The sequence below is a fragment of the Ursus arctos genome, unplaced genomic scaffold (genome assembly GCF_023065955.2).
Source record: "Ursus arctos isolate Adak ecotype North America unplaced genomic scaffold, UrsArc2.0 scaffold_34, whole genome shotgun sequence".
NCBI classification, from domain to species: Eukaryota; Metazoa; Chordata; class Mammalia; order Carnivora; family Ursidae; genus Ursus; species Ursus arctos.
The window spans coordinates 10,971,889-10,994,374 of NW_026623030.1; the positions used below are offsets into that span (position 1 = coordinate 10,971,889).

At 46.2% G+C, this 22,486-nt stretch overlaps 1 protein-coding gene across 8 annotated transcripts in view; it reads right to left on the reverse strand.

The window, feature by feature from the left end:
• Positions 1-437: 437 nt before the first annotated feature.
• Positions 438-22,486, reverse strand: part of THOC5 (THO complex subunit 5) — a 34,573-nt gene continuing 12,524 nt past the window's right edge. For 4 of the 8 annotated variants that reach the window (XM_044378988.3, XM_026484765.4, XM_026484767.4 and 1 more), the window contains 14 exons: positions 20,689-20,821; positions 19,939-19,971; positions 18,603-18,680; positions 17,879-17,919; positions 17,542-17,641; positions 15,809-15,917; positions 11,482-11,583; positions 10,827-10,923; positions 10,137-10,251; positions 8,762-8,865; positions 8,548-8,635; positions 4,687-4,802; positions 3,822-4,012; positions 438-640 (listed from right to left, as the gene is read on the reverse strand). In XM_044378988.3, the coding sequence (XP_044234923.1) occupies positions 577-640; positions 3,822-4,012; positions 4,687-4,802; positions 8,548-8,635; positions 8,762-8,865; positions 10,137-10,251; positions 10,827-10,923; positions 11,482-11,583; positions 15,809-15,917; positions 17,542-17,641; positions 17,879-17,919; positions 18,603-18,680; positions 19,939-19,971; positions 20,689-20,821 (1,371 nt within the window). In that variant the 3' untranslated portion in view covers positions 438-576. The remainder of the gene's footprint in view (positions 641-3,821; positions 4,013-4,686; positions 4,803-8,547; positions 8,636-8,761; positions 8,866-10,136; positions 10,252-10,826; positions 10,924-11,481; positions 11,584-15,808; positions 15,918-17,541; positions 17,642-17,878; positions 17,920-18,602; positions 18,681-19,938; positions 19,972-20,688; positions 20,822-22,486) is intronic. The other 4 variants (XM_026484768.4, XM_048221418.2, XM_048221419.2 and 1 more) reach the window with 1 other exon arrangement.

The window sequence follows — 22,486 nt, forward strand, 5'->3', positions numbered from 1 at the left end:
TATTTACAATTATTCCTTGTATCTGTCTTCTCTTTGTGCTGCACTGTCAGATATTTATAAAATCCAACAATCAGAGAGAATCTGGACAATGAAGGCACTGACAAAGTTAGTGGAGGGAGTGAGGGGAGGGGAAAGAGGAGCTTTTGCTTTTTGGGCTATGCTCACTGGGCTTTCCCTGCCACCTCCTAACGGCAGGGACTTAGGGTAATAAACACCAAAATAACGAGGCCTTCCCAAAGCAGGAACAAGAAAGGTAAGAGGGGATAAGAGGGCAGCATCTTTCTACAGACTCAGAATCTTCTGCGTTCTGCTTTTCTTGAACACCTAGAGAAAGCCTATCCACAAAAACTCTTTCACACTGTGCCGTGGCCCCCAACTGCCCTTTGAGACTGCAAACCCACCCCTCTCACCCCCAGGGAGCCACAAGACAAAGGCCACCTGGTCAAGTGACAATTTAATAGGCTAGAAATAAAAAAAAAACCTCTTTGGAGAATATCAAGAGCCACATGTGGGCCAAAGCAAGAAGTAGAGGCACGACACTTCGGGCACAGGGGAAAACAACAGGCTGAGTGGGAGTCAGCGATGGCTGAAGAATCCTTGAGGATGGTTATATTTAAATGGCTTCATCCTGCTGGGACCCCTAAAGAAACAGAAGGGAGATCAGTTAATACCATGAGCTTTGGGCTGACAAAATAAATCACAATTCATCCCCACAAGGGAAAAAACTATGCAGCTGCTGGGGGGCGAAACACGAATGTTGTGAGAAAAGCACACTGTAAAACAATATGTAAGGTGTGATACTGTTTTGGTGAAAATGTATGCTTGCAAATGCATGAACACAAACCTGGAAAGGCCCTCACTAACAACAGGCACTTCTGGAGACCCTCACTTTTTAGTTTTTTTACAGAACTGCTCATTGTTATTTGTATGTTTTAACAACAAACATATTTATTTTTCTCTTTCTTTCTTTCTTTCTTTCTTTCTTTCTTTCTTTTTCAAGATTTTGTTTATTTGAGAAGGAAAGAGAGGAGAGAGAGAGGAGAAAGAGAGAGAGTGAGCGAATGCACAGGAGCAGGGGGTGGAGCAGAGGGAGAAGCAGTCTCCGCACTGAGCACGGAGCCTGATGCAGGACTCAATCCCAGGACCTTGGGATCATGACCTAAGCTGAAGGCAGACGCTTAACTGACTAAGCCACCCAGGCGCCCCTGTTTTATGTCTACAATAAGAAAAATAAAGAAAAAAACCCCTGAAAATCCTCCTTTGCAGGGAGATTCCCATGTAAACAGGAGTGAAAACAATCTGCACTAAGTGCCTGCCAAGAGCTATGTGCTTTATACTTACTACGTCTTAGATACTACGTCTACCATTTTATAGATTTTACAAATGAAGAAACAGCCTCAGGGAGGTGAACTGTCTTGCCTGAGGTTTTATGGTCAGAAGTACAGGGCTCAACTTCAAAACCAGGACTGACAGCAGAGCCTACTGGCCACAGGCAGGCCGACAATCACGGCCCAACCTCCGTGCTCTGAGGCTCAGGTGCTTCAGCCCTAGCCCTGGGCCCCCAGGCAAGATTTCACACACGGGCCTCTTCTACACACTCCGTCCATCTCCCCCTGCTTGTGCTCGCTTGCTCTCTCTCAATGGACGTCCAATGACATCCATTTACATGGCCTCTTCGGTCTGCCTATGACTGACATTCAGTGGTAGCTTAAAGGTCACACCATGGATCTCGGTCTGAAGGAGGGGGGTGTGTGTGTGATTACAGAGATGAGAGAAAGGAGGTGTTTATTCCAACACCAATGCAACCACTTACTTAAGTGAGGGCTTACTCTGCTTGCATCGTAAGTGGCACTTTACACACTACATCTGGTTTAATTTCATCCTCCCAATAGCACCTGAGGTGGATGCTGTTTTTCACCAATGAGGAATCTGAAGCTCAGGGGGCTAGGTGCGGACCCTCATCACATAGGTAGGAGCTGCAATCTGAACCCATGTCTTTCTGGCCCCAAAGCCCTTGTTCATAAGCATAATGACATCTACCTCCCAACATCAGAAGGGCACAAAATCACCTGGGCAAGTCTAGGCATGTGGCTAATGGAGAACCCACAGCCTGAGAGCAGCCAGCCATAGGCAGAACCAGACCTCCAGTCAACTGCTGCCAGGCCAGCACTTTGCAGCCCAGCCCCTTGGCGTAATACCAGTGGTCAGCTGGACACTAGGCCAAGAAACTCACATCTCACCAGTCATGGAGTTAATTGGATCCGAGCAGCCAAAGGAGCACCATCCCAGAATGCCCTGATAGAGTGCAGCCTGGGTGACACACAAAGCACCTCAGGAAACAGATCCTTCGGGAACCATTAGATAACAGAAAATAAACACTGGCTGTGTGAGAGCTTCCACCCTGGAAATGTGTTACAGCAGGCTGGGAGGGTGGGAAGAACTGAGTTCTCACACAGACCCACTAGGGAGAGCAAGTCCTAGAAGCTACCAACACCTAGCTGCCAGCTCCACCTCCCAGCAGCCACTTGGGGGCTGGAACTGGTTATTATCAGATAACATGAAGAACCAGGCCAGGTGGAGGTACCAGATGGAGGCGGGAGGATGCTGGCACAGCTTCCAAGGGCTGGGACTGGCTGTCTGAGAAGAAGGTGAGAGGTAGGTAACCAGGCACCTTTAGACTGACAGGGAATAGGAGGATGTCCCGGTTAGAAACAGATTATAGCCCTTCCCCTCTCCCAGACACCATTCCTCCCCAGCTGCTTGCTCAGAGGGGAAGGAATGCCTAACAGTGTGGACTCCAGAGTTTTGAAACTCTTTAAGAACAAGAATATGTGGGCGCCTGGGTGGCTCAGTCAGTTAAGCATCTGCCTTTGGCTTGGGTCATGATCCCACGGTCCTGAGATCGAGCCCCATATGGTGCTGTCTGCTCAGCAGGGAGCCTGTTTCTCCCTCTCCCTGCCGCTCCCCCTGCTTGGGCTCGCTCGCTCTCTCTCAAAACAAAAACAAAAACAAAACCCAAAAAACAAGAACATGTGTTAGGGGATAAAAGGGAGAGAAAGGACCTGACCAAAGTGAAAGGAAAAGTAGCTAGAAGTGCCCTGAGCACAGACACACTAAACACCAAGCTGTCAGGACCTAATGGCATTTTGTAAGCCCCTGTCTGTGCAGGAACCATTCTCATAGCTTACATGAATTATCTCTAATTCACCATGAGCCAGACAGTATACTTCCATGTCAGCCTTTAGGAAATAGGTCCAGAGCTGAAGTAATTCTGCCGAGGTCACACAGCTGGTGAGCAGCAAAGCAGCGATCTGTACTTGTATTTGTCTTACTTCAGAGCTGGTTCCTTCCATGATTCCCAACTGCCTAGAGCTGCCATTCTCAACAGACTCGTGAGCATCCTAGGAAAACTACGGCAGACTCTGGGACCGGTGGGGCTTTATGTAGTTTTTAAAAGCTTATTTGGACAGTAAAAAGCAAACCGTGTTGTTTTTCGAAAAAAGCATACAAATTCAGCTGAAACCTTTTGGTTCATGGTCTGGTGGTGCTCACTCAGTGGGTGGCCCACCTTCAAGGGTGCTCGAGAAGAACAACTGGACCAGGATGGTAGGAAGTGGGCTGCAGGGAAAGTTTCAGGAAAGAGGCAGCAAGCCCTCCCCAGAAAATGTGGCTACAGAATTTTTATTTCTACTGTGAACAAAGACAAGTACACCTGAGAACAAGCACATCCTCCGTGCCAGGCTCTGATCTCTGCCCCAAGTCCCTGAGACAGTCAGGGGTGGAGACCTCCAGAGCCCCAGCGTTCCCACACCTCCCCTCACCTGAAAAGCCGCAGACACATCTTCTCCTGGGGAAACTCCTTGGGCCCCTCCACACTGTCATCGTGGCTGTCAGTCTCCAGGTAGACATCCAGGAGCACACACAGGCGCTGCAGCTGGTTGGTCAAGAGCTGATGGCTGGGCCGGGGGCCGCACAGCTCCTTGTAGCACACGTTGACCTCGCTCTCCATGGCCTAAGTGGTGGGGAAGCCATAAACTCAGCACTACCTTCAGACTGGCTGGGTCTGACAGCTCCACAAGAACTGTAGCCAGGCCTCTGTAGGAGCTACGTCACACCAGATCAAACCAGACGGGTCTGTCTGAGGCTCCCTCTCCTCAGGACAATAGGGTCTTCCCGATTCTGACCCGTAACTTTCCCTGCCCAACATTCTCATAACCAAGAAGATGGAGGTGTGTAGAGAAGAAATCTCAAGATCTAAGTCAGAAGGTATTAGCATTAAAAACATGATCCATGGCCAGAAGGCCACTAGAGAATCAAATCAACAGGTATAATGATAATTAACAGCTACAATGATCTCACACACCATCTCATTCCAGCACTTCCATGCTTCTGAGTTTATTCACATTTCCACCAAAGCCCAAGACAACAACCTTTCAAGGCAAGGATTTATATTATCCCCATTTTAAAATGGGGTGACTCCAAGCTAGGTAAGTGGTTAATATGGAGCTGGTTTTTTCTTCAACTATACCATACAGCCTCCAGCAAATTCTACAAATCCTGGCAGGCCCCTCTGTCCCTGGAATTATGCCAGTGGCCAAGCTCTTAGCTGCAGTAGGTTCGGCCACCGCCCTCCCCCTCCCAAGGTGGCTCTCTCTGCTCTTTCCGTCACCCCCAGCAGGGTCTTACCCGAATGTTGTCATCGTTGCTATTGGTTTTCTCCCCTTTCCAGTTCAGACAAAGTTGGAAAATGGGTGGGATGGAGGAGTAGCCAGGGTTCAGCACCACAGCAGCCTGGAGTTTAGCTGGGAAGGGAGTAAGGAGGAAAAACCAGTTCTGAGACCGAGTTTGCCAGCCATGGACCCTCCCCACTGGACCACTGAGCCTAGCTCTTTGTCTTGTATTAATCCAAGTACTGCACAGCACATTCTGGTACAAACTGACTTTTATTTTTGTTCTAGAATCTCCGAAGTAGAATTGTCAGGTTGCAGAATGTGAGCTCCTGTGATTCTGGTCCCTCCAAGGATACAGAGGTGTGTGGACTCCCCAGAGTCTGGTCCTTCCCAAGAGTTCTATTTGCTCCTTTGACAAAAGTTTGTTTTAACCGGCATTTCTTTCTTTTCCAGCAAGTTAAGGATTTTCCCATGTGAAGGCTGTTTTTTCTTTCCAACAATATTGTGTATTAGCTGTTACATCAAATATATTTTCTCTATTCTGTTCCTTTTCTTTTTATGTATTTGGTTATGTGAAACTTTTTATATAGCCAACGTATGTTGAGTATTTACTGTATTCCAAGCACTGTGTTAAACTCTTTACACACATTTTATTTCATCCTAGCAATGAATCTATGAGATGGGTACCATTATTACCATCCCCATTTTATATATAAGAAATTGAGGCTCTGACAGAAATCTCCTTAGGATCAAGCAGTTGCAAGGCAGCAGTGCTGAGTTTAAGTAGAACTGTCTGATATCAAAGCTATGTTCATACTCCTTATAGAAAATAGTTGTATTTTTTTTAAAGACTCTATTATTTATTTGAGAGAGAGCATGTGCACGAGCAGTGGGGAGGGATAGAGAGAGAGGGAGAAGCAGGCTCCCCGCTGAGCAGGGAGCCCAACGTGCGGCTCGATTCCAGGACCCTGGGATCATGACTTGAACTGAAGGCAGAAGCTTAACCAACTGAACCACCAGGCACTCCTCAAAGTAGTTGTATTTTTTAACATATTTGTTTTTTCTCTGTTGACAGTCTTTGCCTTTCTCCACAGGATGACATTTACCCTTTCCACCAATGGGTGAAGTATGCCATTCCTTTTTCATCATTTATGGGGGGAAGGAAAAGAACTGTGACTTACCAATAACTCAAACAATAGAAGACAAGAGAGTATAGATTAAGACAATTCTTTCCTGACAGTTGCAATCACATTTATTGAGAAGTGAGTCCTACCCAAAGGATACAAACATAGTGATCGGAAGGGGCACCTGTACCCCAATGTTCACAGCAGCAATGTCCACAAGAGCCAAAGTATGGAAAGAGCCTAGATGTCAATAGACGAATGGGTAAAGATGTGGTATATATATATGTAATGGAGTATTACTCAGCCATCAGAAAGATGAAATCTTACCATTTGCAATGATGTGGATGGAACTAGAAGGTATTATGCTAAGCGAAATAAGTCAATCAGAGAAAGACAATTATCATATGATTTCACTCATATGTAGAATTTAAGAAACAAAACAGAGGATCATAGGGGAAGGGAGGGAAAAATAAAGTAAGGAAAAATCAGAGAGAGAGACAAACCATAAGAGTCTCTTAATCATAGGAAACAAGCTGAGGGTTGCTGGAGGGGAGGTGGGTGGAGGGATGGGATAACTGGGTGATGGACATTAAGGAGGGCACGTGATGTAATGAGCACTGGGTATTATATGCACCCCAATGAATCACTGAACTCTACCTCTGAAACTAATAATACACTATATATTAATTAACTGAATTTAAATAAAATAAAATTTAAAAAATTAAATTAAAAAAATAAAATAAAAAGTGAGTCCTTTCTCTGCTGCTGTATTGTTTGTGTCCTAACAGTTGGCATATATTTCTGGATTTATTTCTATTCATCAATTTTTTGTTTTTAATCCATCAGTTTTCAAACTGATCTACTGTAAAGTGACTTATATTTTTTGGAAATGCTGCCCACTTATTCATTTAAATTTCACTCTTAAAATTTCAAATTCTACAATTCATCTTATGAAAATTTTATTTACCACATTCACTCTGATGGATCTAGAACACTTACTGTATTTACAAGCTTTCTTTTTTTTTTTTTTTTTTTAAAGATTTTATTTATTTATTTGACAGAGAGAGACAGCCAGCGAGAGAGGGAACACAAGCAGGGGGGAATGGGAGAGGAAGAAGCAGGCTCATAGTGGAGGAGCCTGATGTGGGGCTCGATCCCATAATGCCGGGATCACGCCCTGAGCCGAAGGCAGACGCTTAACCGCTGTGCCACCCAGGCGCCCCATAAGCTTTCATCTGCTCAACCAAGAAGCAGAGTGATGTCTTCCATTGACTTCCCCCGTGGGGCTTTATAAATTTCCTGGCCTGCATATTTTGTGCCCTTTCAAAACAGTATTCTATGTTATTTAGGGACAAGGTAAAAGTATTTTTTAAAGGGAAAAGGTTGGGAAGCAAATGTACAAATTCCAAAGAGCAGTCACCTATCCTGAGGGAGAGAATGAAGTAGAAAGCAGGGGATCTCAACTCTATCTAAAATATTTAATTTCCTCAGAGTATTTTAAAAACACACAAAGAAAAAAAGGGAAGAAACCACAGGGTAGAGAAACTCTAAATCAGAGAATGCAACCTTTCCTTATATTTCTTGCACTGTCTTAGAATCACAGATAATCCCTCAGCTCTGCAGCCCTAGCACCAAGCCTCAGGGGTCAGATCCAATGGTAGGTGCCAGGATTGCCGAGGCAAGAGCCAGAAAACGGCTCCACAGGAAGCCTTGGCAAATTAGGTGCCAGGATAGTTTGAGAAATCACAGCTTTCGATGCCTCTAAAGTGAGTACAGGAACAGCAGACAGGGAGGAAGGTCCTGCCACCCTACACTTCACAACCTGAGAATAACATGTCAGCCCTTCTGTGAAGAGGAGGAAGAACAGCAATCTGCTTTTAGAGAATGATAAAGCAAAGGGCTAAGAGCTCAGGCTCGGAGGTCAGATTGCATTTGTGACTAAGCCTCAATATCCTCACCTATAAAATGGGAATACAGGTTTCCCCTGTTATGCAGAAGTAGAGTGTTCCTACATAACCTTTCATAAGCCAAGAGGGCATAAAGCAAGGGGTATCCCCCACATTCTGAGCATTAATGCTACTTCACTTTTACAAAACACCTACATTAGTACAGTAATGACTTTCTTTTTTGTAAAAGTGAAAATCCTCCTTTCTTTTGGTTAATGAAAGCAAGTATTAACGTAGGTTTTTTGTAAAAGCAAAGTGGCAGAATGCAAACTTTAGGAAAATGGGGGATACCTGTATTATCACTCCTAGCACTGTTACGAGGATTAAATGAGATAAAACATGTATGTGGCTGTGTTACAGAACAAGTCCTCACTGAACAGTGGTTCTTACAATCATTACTACTTGCTAAGTCATGCCAGCAGGATTCTAGGATCTTCTGCTTTCTTTGGGCAACCCTTGGGAATCAGCCTTTCTTTCTTTCTTTCTTTCTTTCTTTCTTGGGAATCAGCCTTTCTTTCTTTCTTTCTTTCTTTCTTTCATTCATTCATTCATTCATTCATTCAAAGATTTTTATTTGTCAGAGGGAGAGAGAGAGAGAGAGAGCAGAAGCAGGGGGAGTGGCAGGCAGAGGGAGAAGCAGGCTCCTCACTGAGCAAGGAGTCCAATGTGGGGTTCAATCCCAGGACTCTGGGATCACGACCTGAGCCAAAGACAGATGCTTAACCGACTGAGCCACCCAGGCATCCCAGGAATGTTTTATTCTTACTAGCTCCCCTTGCCTACCACCATGATCAGAAGAGCAATTACCTGTGCCCCTTTCCACGAGTGCCATGTAGTAGAGATTGGTGTCCTCAGCCAGTCCTGCCTCCACAATGTCCTTGGTGAAATGCAGCTCCTATAAGTTACCACAGAGGAATGAACTCCTGGATCCTCCAGTCAAATCCCCTGCTGGAAGGGCAGGAGCTGAAAGGTGATATGGGTCTTTGGGACAGCAAGGGTGCCCTGTCACTCCTCCACTTACCAGGTAATCCTCATGGGCAATGGTCACCCACTTCACAAGGCGGGAGACAACCTTTGCAGGGAAGAGGTACTGGCAATCACTGGTAACTGGTACAATGCCATGTTCTAAAAGAAAGCAAGATACCTGGTCTTACAGGTAGCAATCAGGTGCCACACTGGGCAAGTGGTATCATCTGGCGGGCTCAGATGGCCCGGCCAGCTGTCCAGGTACAGGAGGCATTCGATAGGTGCCATGGTCGACATGTGCTAGGAATGCAGGCACACCAATCTGTTCACCTGTTGCTCTGTGCTTGCGGCCAGACCTAGCACCAGCTTTCACGGTGCTTTATCTTTAATGCAAATGATGGGCAGCAAAACAAAAAAGCCCCTGGCAGCCAGAACCAGTGACTGCCTCTGCAGCAGTTGACTGTTAATTAGATCAAATAGCCGAGAGGGCTGTTTTCAGAGCTGACCTTGATGGAGGAAATGACTGAAGTGTTCTGTGTCAGTTCCTCTAAGGGAGGAGGGCTAGAGAACTGCTCCAGGGCAAATCCCTGCTGGCGCTTCAATCTGCAAATATGCCAACACAGTAAACGCTGTCCAGGATGACAATCATCCAACCTTGGGACCAAACAAGTTGAGCAATGCTGATGGGGAGCAAGCCCGACAGACAAGCAATGCTGCCCTGGAGACATATGGGTCCACGTGGAGTACAAGAACTGCCCCAGAGGGGAACGGTCTCTGGATGGGTCCCGGAAACCCAATGCCTTTCCTGACAGTGACTACTGTAGATCAGAAAGATCTTAACTCTCACTGCCCACAAGTGCCTTATGCATGCTAAGCCCCTGACAAGTATTTACTGAATGAAGAGAAACACCTAACTGGCCACCACCGTGGTCAATGGCTCATCAGAATCACTGGGAGCTTAGAAAAACACTGGGGTTCAGCCTCAGCAGGAGGATGGCAGCTCAGTAGGTCTCAGGGTACGGATGAGAGGGTGGATCCCTGAACAGCTGTACTCAAGCTAAATGTCAGTACTACAACGCATGAACCGGGCTTCTACTAAACATCTGTAGAATAGACACCAATGGCTGACATGCGCTAACCTAGAATAAGCTGTTCCTGACCAGTCCACTAATCTGGACCAGCCAGACGGCTTTGGGCCTCTTTTGTGAGCTAGGACAACCCTGATGGCCCTGAGAGGAGCTCAGATCTCTGCCTGGATAGGCCTGTAGCTCTCTCCAGTGGCCCTGCCAACACCTCTGCTCAGCAAGAGCCAAGAACCAAACCCTCTTTGATGTGTCATCAGGATCTAAGAAATCTGAGTGAAGGATAAGCCACCTTTGTCTCTGTGTTGTCCAAGTGGCCCTTAAGCCACAGTCCTAACACCAGCTTACCCAGGGATGCAAACTGTTTGTGGAGGGCCAGGCGGGACTGTACCCTGGTCTTCAGCAGTTTCATGGTGGTCTCCATGTGGCTGGCGCTCAGCGAGTGGTCGGCAATCACCGTGTGCTGCGGACGACAGTGAGCAGCACACCTGAGTACTCCGTGCCTTCCTCCAGGCACTGCCTCTTTCACAGGCCCTGTTTGCCTATGGCAGCCGGGACCACCCACACTGAGATGGGTATCTCATGGGAACGGCAGAGTTTGCCTGCTGTGACAGGCCTGATGTTGAGGTCCACAGGAACAAAACAAGCTGCTGGGTTCTTGAGAGCCCCGGCCAGTTCCTGTGAAAGGCTTCTGCTAAGATGCCAGATCCCCCGGGGTTCTGTCGACACCTCATTTTTGGCATCTTTGTACATAAAACTCAGGGTGGCAGAGGCTGGAGCCATGCTGCACCCAGAGAAAGGACCCAAGTTACTTTGATCAAGAGAGCTACTAGGCTCAGGGAGGAGGCAAAAGGTACCTAAACACTTGTAGCCCTCAGACATTTTAGTATCCTGAGTGGAGGGAGGATAGATCATAGCTGGAAGGAAAGCATTCTGATAATTCAAAGCCCCCAGAGGCCATCAGAAACCTTTCCAGAGCCTGTACAGGAGACGAGGAAGTAGAGATCCTCAGCCAAGGAGAATGATCAGTGTACACACCTGGGGCTGCTCTTTGGGGAAGTGGAGGCCACCCAGCTTCTGTACCCACAAATAGGGGTGACCCAGGTCAAGTACATAGTCTCTCAAAGTCAGGATGCTGTGGAAAAGAACACAGCATAAAATGATTTTATAAGTTCTGCAGTGGTCCCATACAGCCTTTCCTACCTCCCCCCCCCACCCCCCCCACACAAATGGGCTGGTCCTGCAGGCTCAGCCACACTCAAAGCCAGGCTGCCAGCAAAGTCTCTAAACTTCATCACCTCCCTACTGGGAATTTCACCTCCCCCATGCTTGTTTTTCTCTTCCCATTCCCTGAACTCATAAGCAAATCTCAATACAAAGGCAGTGCCCTTGATCTCTTCACCAGCCTACCAGTTTTTAAAATGTTTTTAAAGTTTTTAATTCTCAGAGAATTAAAATGATAAACTACATTTCTGTATCACATGTTTTCATGTCTTCCAAGTTTGATCCTTCCACCCTTCCTCACCTTCCATGACTCTTGTTTGCCCCTGTGTTCCCTTCTCTTGATACCAAACTCCCTCCTGCCCCCATGGTCTCCCCCTCCGGGCCTAATAAGTCTCCGATGCTGGGCGTAAGCTACCAGAGACACTCTGAAGCGGAGAGGCTGGGAGAGGAGGAAACAATGCTGACTCACCCAACTTTATCAAACTGATACTGATTGGCTGGATTTGGAGTTTTCTTTCCATGATCCCCTGGATACAAACAGCTCAGGACCGAGTCAGGAGACAGCAAGTCACTGGAAAAGGGAAAAAAACCGCAGTGAGAACGCTGGCCAACGCGTTGCCTCAAGGCAGACTTGGTCATCTGGGGATGGTAATGCCACCTATCACTGATGATCATGCTACCACCTCCAGAATGCTTCCTGTGGACCAGACCCTTTATACTTAGGTCACCGGATCCTCACAACCCAATGAGGGAGGGAGTATAACCATTTCCATTTGACAGAGGAGAAACTCAAAGCTTTGAAAAATACGGCTTGTCTAAGATCACACTACTAGTAAGTGCTAGAGCTGGGATTTGCACTGTCTGATCAAAGACAGTAGTAGTCCTAAGCACCAAATTTTTTGAAAACCCTATCCCTTCAAAAGGTATATGGTGACCAGGGCCTTACCTCAAGGCAGCAAAGCCCTGTGACACTGGAGATAAAATAATCAGAATTTTCCTAAGAGCAGAAGAGATTCCTTTCTACCCCAAAAGAACAAGTGTGCAGCTTTGATGGTGTGTCTCACTTTGACCAAATCTCATGCTACTCACAGAAAAAGGTCCCCTTTTATGTTCCCAGAAAAAGACATTATCACATGCGCTGGAGACAAGGTGACCCTGGGCTATAAGCAGAGAGACAGTGCCACTGCCATCCACCTGGAATGGTTAGGGCACAGCCTGTAATTAAACATGACAAGTGGAGAAGAAATGGGAGGGGAGAGGAGGAAGAAAATAGAATAATCTAATCGCAAAAGACAAGGCTCATTCTTTCCTTCAACCAGTAGGGGGAGTTCTCCTTCACCTTTCCAGGTACAGCATCAGGAGTGACTCAGGCAGAATGGGCTAGTCCAGCGACTCGGAGCCCCAGCATGCCTTCAAGAACTTAGCAATGGGGCAGTGGCAGCTTCTGACTCTTCCCTGTTCTCGGTCTCTCCTACAGTCTCTCTGCCCTCCTGAAGGTCTCTGCCCCTTCACTGCCTTTCATGGAGAACGGGTAGAAACTAAAAAAGAATTGTCAGTATTTTGGGGCACCTTAGCAGCTCAGCTAAGTCAGTTGGTCTAAGTGATCTTGGGGTCCTAGGATCTAGCCCCGCATCAGACTCCCTGCTCAGTGGGGTGTCTGCTTCTCCCTCTGTCCCTCCCCTTGCTCATGCTCTCTCTCTCAAATAAATAAAATCTTAAAAAAAAAATTGTCGGGGCACCTGGGTGGCTCAGCTGGTTGAGCGTCTGACTCTTGGTTTCGGCTTAGGTCGTGGTCTCAGGGTCATGAGACTGAGCCACGCATCGGGCTGTATACCCAGCAGGGAGTCTGCTTGACATTCTCTCTCTCCTTCCTCTGCCCCCCCTCAAATAAATAAATACATCTTTTAAAAAAATTGTCAGTCTTTTGGCCAAAATTTAGTGACTATTACTAACAGAATGAATCAACAAAAATAAAACAGAACAGCTAAAGCTGCACGATAAAGGTTTCTAATTAACAAAACGGAAGAATCAAATTTTGACAAAATTTACATCCCTACTATGTGCTTCAGGACAACTGAATTTGGTAAAAATAATGGACTTTTAAAGGGGAGGTTATATAGAATCATAAAAATACAACACCGAGGGGCTCCTGAGTGGCTCAGTCAGTTGGGCATCCTACTCTTGATCTCGGCTCAGGTCTTGATCTCAGGGTAGTGAAAAAAAATATAACACCGAAACAAAAAACTACTCAATTAGTGAAATCTTTGTTATAAAATAATAATAGCTAAAAGATTAAAAATTTGGGAAAGTAAAAGTGCAAAATAAATCAAAAATAGTTTAATGGCTTAATGAAAAACTGATTAGTCAAAATGCCCTTATGGAGATCATTCTGGAAAATAATTTTTTGAAGAATATTCAGCAAGGTTGGTTAAATGTTAAATTGTTTGTATTAAGAACATCAATTCCCTGGGACGCCTGGGTGGCGCAGTTGTTAAGCGTCTGCCTTTGGCTCAGGGCGTGATCCTGGCATTTCGGGATTGAGTCCCACATCGGGCTCCTCCACTGGGAGCCTGCTTCTTCCTCTCCCACTCCCCTGCTGTGTTCCCTCTCTCGCTGGCTGTCTCTCTGTCACATAAATTAAAAAAAAAAAAAAAAAAAAAAAAAAAAGAACATCAATTCCCTAATGAAACAGATCCTGGCAATGGTTGTCAATGCTGCTAATGCCACAAAAATAGAGAACCTCCTGTGCCTCCCGATGGAAGTACTCAAAATCTGTAATACCGTCTTGCTCTGCTGTCCCCCCACCCACAAAAAAATCAAAATGGAATCTGATCAAGCCTCTGAATCTAATTTACATGAAATACACAGGGAGGAAGTAACTTGTTAAATTGTGCTGCAAGGATGAAATCCTCAAAATCCAGACTGGGGAAACCTACAAACAACCCATTCCCCTCAACAAATAAACAGATGGCAGGAACATTTGGATGAAAAGAAGTTTGGGAGAAGCCTCACCCAACTGCAACATTTGGAGCTTACAGAGATCCAGATTCAAAACCCAATATAAAAACAAAACAACAAAAAATACTTATGAGAAAATCAAGGTAATTTGAACTCTGACTGATACTGGATGATATTAAGGAATTAGTGCGAGACGTGATTATACCGGGGGAAAAAAAGCATCCTTATGTTTTCGTAGATAAATAAATAGAACCATACACCAGGCTGATATCCCCTCGGGCCAAAGCAGCCTGTACTTGAGCAAAGGCCTCTGGGCTGGGAGTCTGGAGCGCCAGGCTTGGGGCTTCCATAACTGGTCACATATCCTTTGGACCTCAGTTTCTCCATCTAGAAAATAGGGGGAAGAGCTAGACAACACCTGAAGGCCCATAAAGATACAATCCTGGTTTCAGGGTGGTGCTTCCTTTTGCATCTCCTCTCTCCTCTGGGGCCACAGCCCATCTGTCACTGACAGTCATACAGTACGGAGGTACACAGGCCTCAGTTTCCTCCTCTTGTAAAGTTATTGTGAAGAGTTAAGCAAAAGCATGATGAGAAACACAGCTGTCATTTATCAAGAGCTTCACCCATGGTAAGCACTGGACCTGGTCCTTCACAAACACCCCTGAAGGGGATATAATTAATGACCAGCGTGAGGAAGCAGACTCGGAGGCCAGGAAACTTGGCAGACTGGGGACATGCTGGAGCTCTGAGCCCAGGTGGTAACCAGGCCGCAGCACTGCCCCCATCATTGCACGTGCAGAGCTTTGTGAGGAGCTGGAGTTAAGTGTGCACTGAGGCCAGCCGGCAGCCCTGTTCTTAGTGGCTATGGCGTCTGAGAGGCGAGCAGGCAGAATGCTGGTGACAAGGAGCTCCACCACGGCCTCAAGCTGCCAGACTGAGAGCTCCGGCTGGGCAGTGTAACTGGACGCTCTGAAGAAGCCAGCCCTGGGCTCCCTCTGCTGGGGTCAGGTGAGAATACAGTCAATTTCAGCCAGAGCACCCTAGGGTAACCAAACAACTCTCTCAAGTACAGGAACCACGGTGGCAGCCTGAAGGGGGCATGGACTGTAAGTGCGGGGTAGAGAACCCAGGGACACCACCCCACCGGGCAGCCATGGGGAGAGCCCCAGCCCACCAGGCAGCAGACCTGTGCCTCCCTTAGTGGTCCCTGTATAGCCAACACGAGGAATGAGTGTGCTGGAATGCCAGGCCAGGCTAGTGCTTTTGTAAGCGAGACTATTTCACCCCCAGGCTCTCTTGGGTCCTCCTCCCTTCTTCCCACTCCTAGCTGTGGAACAAGACTGCCACAGTTAGGAGCTTCCTGGGGATGCCTGACCTGTGGCCTTGATTACTGTGCTTTTGCTCACCCTCCTCAAAACCTCTTCTCAACCTGGGACTGAGCTGAGCTGTGAAACAAAAATCCCAGCACGTTGGGAGAGAAAAAGTAAAGGAAGAGAGCAGCCTAAATTTGTCAACCTAATAATATCTGCCAAACTCCATGTCTGCACTCACGCCTTTCCACTGTTCATAAAAAGCTGGTGCTCTGCCCTGCCTACTCAATTTGCCATACATTGTAGTCGTTTTATCATCTGCTGTGTAGTAAGAGGACCAACTAAAGTCAGTGAGTGCTTCCTAAATATCAGTGATGTGCCAGGACTTCTGGCACAGTGGACAAGACAACAGAAATCAGCACAGCCGTGCACCTCCTCAGAGTGTGAGGAACCAAGAGCAGCCCACGCTGAAGCTCTGCTCATACCCAACCCCACGCCCCACTCTCCACCACGCGTGCCCAATACCCTGCACTGATGGGGGTGATCAGCTCCGTGGCGGTCGTCACTTTGGCTTTTACTGTCATGATGTTGAGGTTCATGAGGTAGTAGAAAGTCAGGTGAAGCACACTGTCATCTGGGGGGGGGGGGAGGAAAAGAAGACCATGTACAATTTGAACATGAGAGCAGAGTTTACAGTGTTAGGGAACAGAAAGTCAGCAAGGCTTTTAAGAGCTTTTACTGTAAAAACAAAAACTCAATGTCAATTTTATATTGAGTTAAGAAAGAACGTCTACAACTTCTTCGGAACTCCTCTCTCCAAGGGGTGGGGGGGACTTCATTTTCCTCCTCTTGAAGCTGGACTTAGCTGCCTTTTTTTTTTTTTTTTTTTTAAGATTTTATTTATTTATTTGACAGAGATAGAGACAGCCAGCGAGAGAGGGAACACAAGCAGGGGGAGTGGGAGAGGAAGAAGCAGGCTCCCAGCGGAGGAGCCTGATGTGGGGCTCGATCCCACAACGCTGGGATCACGCCCTGAGCCGAAGGCAGACGCTTAACCGCTGTGCCACCCAGGCATCCCTGGACTTAGCTGCTTCTAACAAACACGATATGGAAAGGGAGCGATCAAGTGATCACCAAGTGGACCCAGGTTCACATCACCAGTAGTAAGACACAGTGATACCATCTACCTCTGATGTGATGTGATGATGAACACCACCATTCCTCCCCAAAACCCTACCCTCAGTCTAATCAGGAGAAAACACCAGACAAACCCAAACTGAGTCTTTCTACATAATAAACCTTGTCTTCAAATATGTCAAGGTCATGAAAGTCAAGCAAACACTGAGGAACTGTCACTGCCTGGAAGAGACTAAGGGGCATGACAACTAAATGCAACTGGACCCTGGAACAGATGAAGGACATTAATGGAAAAACCAGGGAAATGTGTATAAATGCTGTAGTTTAGTTAATAGCATTATACCAATAAAATTAACATTGGTTTGGATCATTATACTGTGGTTAAGTAAAAGGCTAACATTAGGGAAACTGTATGAAGAGCATGAGAACTCTATTATTGCAACTCTTCCGAGTCTAAAATTATCTCAAAATAACAAGTTTTAAAAAAATGTAAAGAGAGGACCAGTGTGTAGAGTAGGTTTCCATTTGTGTAAAAACTAAAAGGAGAAGAGGATAGACACCTGTATAAAAGCTTCTAAACGCATAGAACAGTTCTAGAAAATACATAAGAAATCTGTCACAATGGTTGTCCTTGGAAGTAAGGCCAAGGACCAGAGTCTGGGAGTCTCACGTGAGAAGGAAACTTACATATAACTGTTAACTCTTATACTGCTAGAATGCTTTACCGTGTGCTTCTTTATCCATACAAAGCAGTTTCAAAACATATATTCTCTACAGAATACAAACCTCTACTTACATGTTATATTAAGCACACTGGTCATATTACTCAAAACCTGAATACTCTTAAACTTGTTCTGTGTCTCTGACTTCACAAATCAGAAATTGGCGTAATTTTACTGAGGATCTATTCTGTGTGTAGTTTTGTTGCTATGTTGTTATGGTTATGACTTAGGGGGAAAAAAAATCAAACGAACTCCATGCCAAACAACGAGGAAAAACAGAGAAATATGAAACCACGATCTTTTCGGTTAAACAGGACTTTGGCTTGCTGGACCTTGGGCACCCGCACCTTGCCAAACTCTTAGATACTACGGGATCCCCCAGAACAAGGGAAGCCCGACCTTTGCACTTCAGGTCCAGCATGACAGACAGCGGGTGCCTCTTCAGCATCTCCTTGCGCTTGTCATCCAACTGAACTCCCAGTGTGGGTCGCCGGCGTTTCTGGACAAATGCAAGATCAAAGCAGATAAGCACCAGTGATACGAATTTCCCCCTTCCTTCTCCCTACAGGCCAGGGACTGCTGCCTGGGACCTGGGGCTTCAATTATCCAGCTGCCAGCCCTCCAGCAGCACTTTCTTTCCAACGTTTTTCTTCTGCTTCTAGGGAGAATAACACCTGCCAACTAGCAGGCCCCAGTGCGGCTGTGTGGCACACTCATGAGGGGAAACCGCTCTCACCGTGGTCTGCTCCTCCTCAGCATCTGAGTCGCTCTCGTCATCTGCAACCACAAAGAGAAGGCATCTAGAGGTGAGGGGGCTCCCAAGGCTCCCTAACGTGCCTCAACCCATGGGCCACAAAGGGGCCAAGACTCTGTGTCATTTGTAAGTGGGTTTCTTTAGAATGCATAATAAACTAATTTGCTGCTGCTTATTTGGTACAGAAAACATGGTGACGCAAGAAGAAGAAGAAGGATGCCTCATAATCCCACTCCCCTCCCCCGTTTCTGAAATTGCTTTTTAATGCCATCCTATGAACCACAAGCCCCTCCACTGGTAGTGGTGGTGGTAGCAGTAACAGTAATATAAATAACAATAGCAGCAGCTCATACAATTTGAGCAGCTGCTGTGTGCCCGGAATGATGCTAAGGACTTTGCATGCATGCCCTCGCTTAATCCACATTTCTACATGAGGTATTACTACCCCATTTTGACAAGTGAGTAAATAAGCTCAGAAATGTTAAACAGCTTTCCCAGGATCAGTGAGCTCGTGAGTGGCAGGGCTGATATCCACAAGCAGTGCTTTTCCCTGTCTACCCTTGAGCATTAGGACATTAAAGTCAAGCTCCCTGATACTTAGAACTAATACAGCTAATTTCCAAATGCCCAGCACTGCCCTTGGGTGGTGACCCAGTGCCCCTGGAACCAGCTGTGAAGACTTGGGGGATGATCCCGACTACATTACCTTGGGAGTCTTCAGGAGGCTTAAACAGAGCCTTGGCTTCATCCACGCTGCCTTCAATTGCCACAGACAACGTCTTATCTGTGAGCAAGAAAAAGCTTCGTATGACAGCTGCTGAGGGAAGGAGCTAAGCTATACAAACAGGCTAGCTCTGGGACTGCATTTCTTCTGCCTTTGTCACAGGTTCTTACTGACTGGGGGGTGGGAGGGCAAAAGCCCTTTCTGCAGAAGAAGAAGAACACGGTAGGAAACTTAAGTCTTTTACGCATTGTTTACTGAGAACGAAGAACCCAAAGTGCAGATTTTTGGACAAGCACCATTGAGACAATGGTGAACACCTCTCTTTTCAGGCTTATACCAACACGCAATCCCAACCTAGGGCCTAAAGCCAGAAAATACTTTTCTGCCAACTGTCTTAAAGATTCTCATCCAGAATCCATAACTGTCCACACTCCAGAAATGACGGCTCTCATGTAAGTGCTTATTCTCTATTCTGTCCTACACTAAGCATCTGGCTGGCATCGTCACATTTAACTGGGAGGCGGGACAGTGGATAGGAACTTGGACCCTATAGGCTAGTCCTAAATCTGAGTACCTGCCCCACAAACTCCTAAACACCTGGAAAGTTATGTCACTGCTCTGAGCCCCACTTTCTGCATCTATGAAATCCTGTCTTGACAAATGGGAGCTGCCCAGTTGGGTGGCAAGGACCAAATGAGCTGATGCTTGTTAAGTATAAACTTACTTTTTTCAAATTAATGTTTAACTTTCACAACAATCCTATGAGAGCCATATCATTATTATAGCTGCAAGGTGAGAAAATTAAGGCTCAGAGAAGTTAGATACAATAGCCAGAAGTAGCTAAGCTAGGATTCAAGACCAGGTCTATTCAACTTGGGCCGAGGAGCACAAATATAAGCAGGCTGTCCTATGCACCAGGACTGACACTTCCCTGGGTCACCCCTGGCCGGCCTTTGTGGAACTCCAGAAGTCTCGTGCTGAGAGGTCAAGATAGGCCACCATCCCTCCTGCTCCATTCAAAAGGGTATACAGATTATAGAGTCACAGGAGCCTGAAATGGTTTGCCCAACTGTACAAAGGAGGGATAGCAAACTTCCTCTACCTGGCAGGCCACTGAGATAATACTCCCAGGTGGCTGGCCACTGCTCTGACAGCCCTGCATGAACTCCCATACCTCACCCGAAACAAGCTGGTTGCCCCCACCAACCACTGACAAGTGCCAACATGTTCTGTTGGGTAACTAAATCCTGAAATTCTACTGTAAAATGGGAAAGGAAACAGGATAGGTTTAAACACAAAAGAAAAGAAAATTACTCACCCTGTCTAGGGGGCTGGGAGGATTTCATATGAGCTGATGATGGAAACAAGAAGGAGAACAAAAGGGAGGGAGAGGACCAGAAGGACCAGGAAAACACAAGAAGAGAGACAGTGATGTGTCGGTGCCCATGGCTGGGAGGAGAGGCATGCACTGGTGCGATACGTATCTGTCTGATGCGATGGGGTGAAGAAGAAAAGTTTAGGTGCTGGGTAAAAGCTGCAGTAGGGCAAAAGTTAGGGTCTCCAAAAACTTTTCAAAATCCTAGTGAAGTAAAGGGCTCCCTTAAGCTTAAAGCGGAGACATCTTCCCACTTGGTAATTCACTATAATGACATGCAGCTTGTTTGGGTGTGGCAAAAGCCTGGGAAAGCTGCCCAGGACCTGCGTTCACCAAGTCCTCTGTCTGAAGCGGAGCAAGAGGGGCCGATCCACCTGCCAAGCGTGCCTTGATGGGGCGAGTGTCTGGGAGCCCAGACAGGCTGCATGGGCACTGCACCCAACAGCTGACCAGCCAGGCTCATCAAAGATTCAAAGCCATCCATTCTGAAATGCCCACCAGATTAGTCTAGCCTCAGGCCAGCTGGTCAAAGCAGCCATGCTGGGTGGTGCGGCAGGGAGGCAGCATCTGTCACCTGTGGGCTTCTGAGCAGGACCAGGGAGATTTCCTCAGCGGGCAGGGTTTCCAAATGACTCAAACGGCCAAGGCTGCTGCTCCCACAGCCCCTCCTCCTCACCCATGCCCCATACTCACCACAAGCCTGCCCATATGCAGTGGCTTGGACAAAGAGGACATAAAGGGGAGGTGGCAGGTGTCTAGCTGTCTCATACTGCTTGTGAGCCTGGTCGAATGGCATGAACAGGTACTCTTGCACGGGGAGGGAAGCCTGCATGCAACAAAAGAAGAGTTTTTGTTTTCTCTTTTTAAGCAGTCCGTATGTGAAGAGGTGGCTCCTGAGTTACCATAATAGCTTTGCATTTACTAAAAATACATGATAAGCTAACAGAATAGGTAAAAAAGGTCAATACAAAAAAATCAATTTATATAAGCAGCAAACAGTAAGAAAAAGAACTTTAAAAAAGAGCCATTTCCAATAGCATTAAGAAAATATCAACTACACACTACGTAAGCCTCTACACAAAGGCCTGAAAAATGAAAGATCTAAATGAAAGGAAATATATGCCATGATAATGCCATCTTGAAATCAATTCACCCCAAAGCAATCTACAGAGTGAATGCAATCCCAGTCTAAATCCTAGCAGGTGAAAATCGACTAGGTGATTCTAAAATTTATTATGTTAAATGCAAAGGGCCAGGGTGCCTGGGTGGTTCAGATGGTTAAGCGTCTGTCTTTACCTCAGCCTGGGATGGAGCCCCACGTTGGGCTCCCTGCTCAGCAGGGAGCCTGCTTCTCCCTCTCCCTCCCTCTGCCTCTCCCCGTGCCCATGCTCTCTCTCACACTTGCTCTGTCAAATAAATAAATAAAATCTTAAAAAAAAAAAAAAAAAGGCTACAAAATTAAGCCAATGTGGTACTGGTGCCTGGATAGACAAATAGACCATACACAAATCTACACAGACATTTGATTTATGACAAAAGTGGCACAGCAGAGTGGGGAAAGAATGGTCTTTTCAATAAATGACCCAGCTGAATACCAACATGGGAAAAAAAATGAATCTGACCCTTACCTCACACTATGTACAACATTCCCTTCCAGGAAGCCTAGAGATCTAAACGTGAAAGACAAACAATAGAGCTTCTATAAGAAAACAAGAGAATATCTCCATGACCTTGGGACAGAGACAAATTTCTTAAACAGGACCAAAGCACTAACCATAAAGGAAAACACTGATAATTAGATCATATAAAAATTACGAACATCTGCTCATTAAAAGATACCATTATGGGTGCCTGGGTGCCTCAGTTGGTTAAGCGTCTGCCTTTGGCTCAGGTCATGATCCCAGGTTTCTGGGATTGAGTCCCGCATCAGGCCCCGGGCTCAGTGGGGAGTCTGCTTCTCCCTCTCCCCCACCCCCCTGCTCGTTCTCTCTCTCTCTAATAAACAAATAAAATCTCAAAAATAAAATAAAAGATTACATTAGGAGAGTGAAAAACAAAGTCACAAAATGGGAAAAACACCTGCAAAAAGTCATCTCTAAAAAATATAAGGAAGTCCAAGGCAAGAGACTCGAATAGGCCTTTCACAAAGGAGTCAATCCAAAAGGTAATAAGCATAAAGGGGCTGTGCGCAACATCATTGGTGCTCAGGGAAAGGGAATTTAAAACCATAAGCAATGCCCTTCAGAATGACTAAAATTAAGAAGACTGGCAATATCAAGTGTTGGAGAGGATGTGGAGCAATTAGAACTTTCATATGGTGCTAGGAAATTTTGTAAATCAGTGCAATCCCTTTAGAAAACTGTTTCAGTGTCTGCCAAAATTAAATATATGCCTAGCATACTCTACAACCCAGCAATTTCATTCCTAGGAACATAGTCAACAGAAATATGTACACACAGGCACCAAAGGACAAAGAATGCTCACAGCAGCA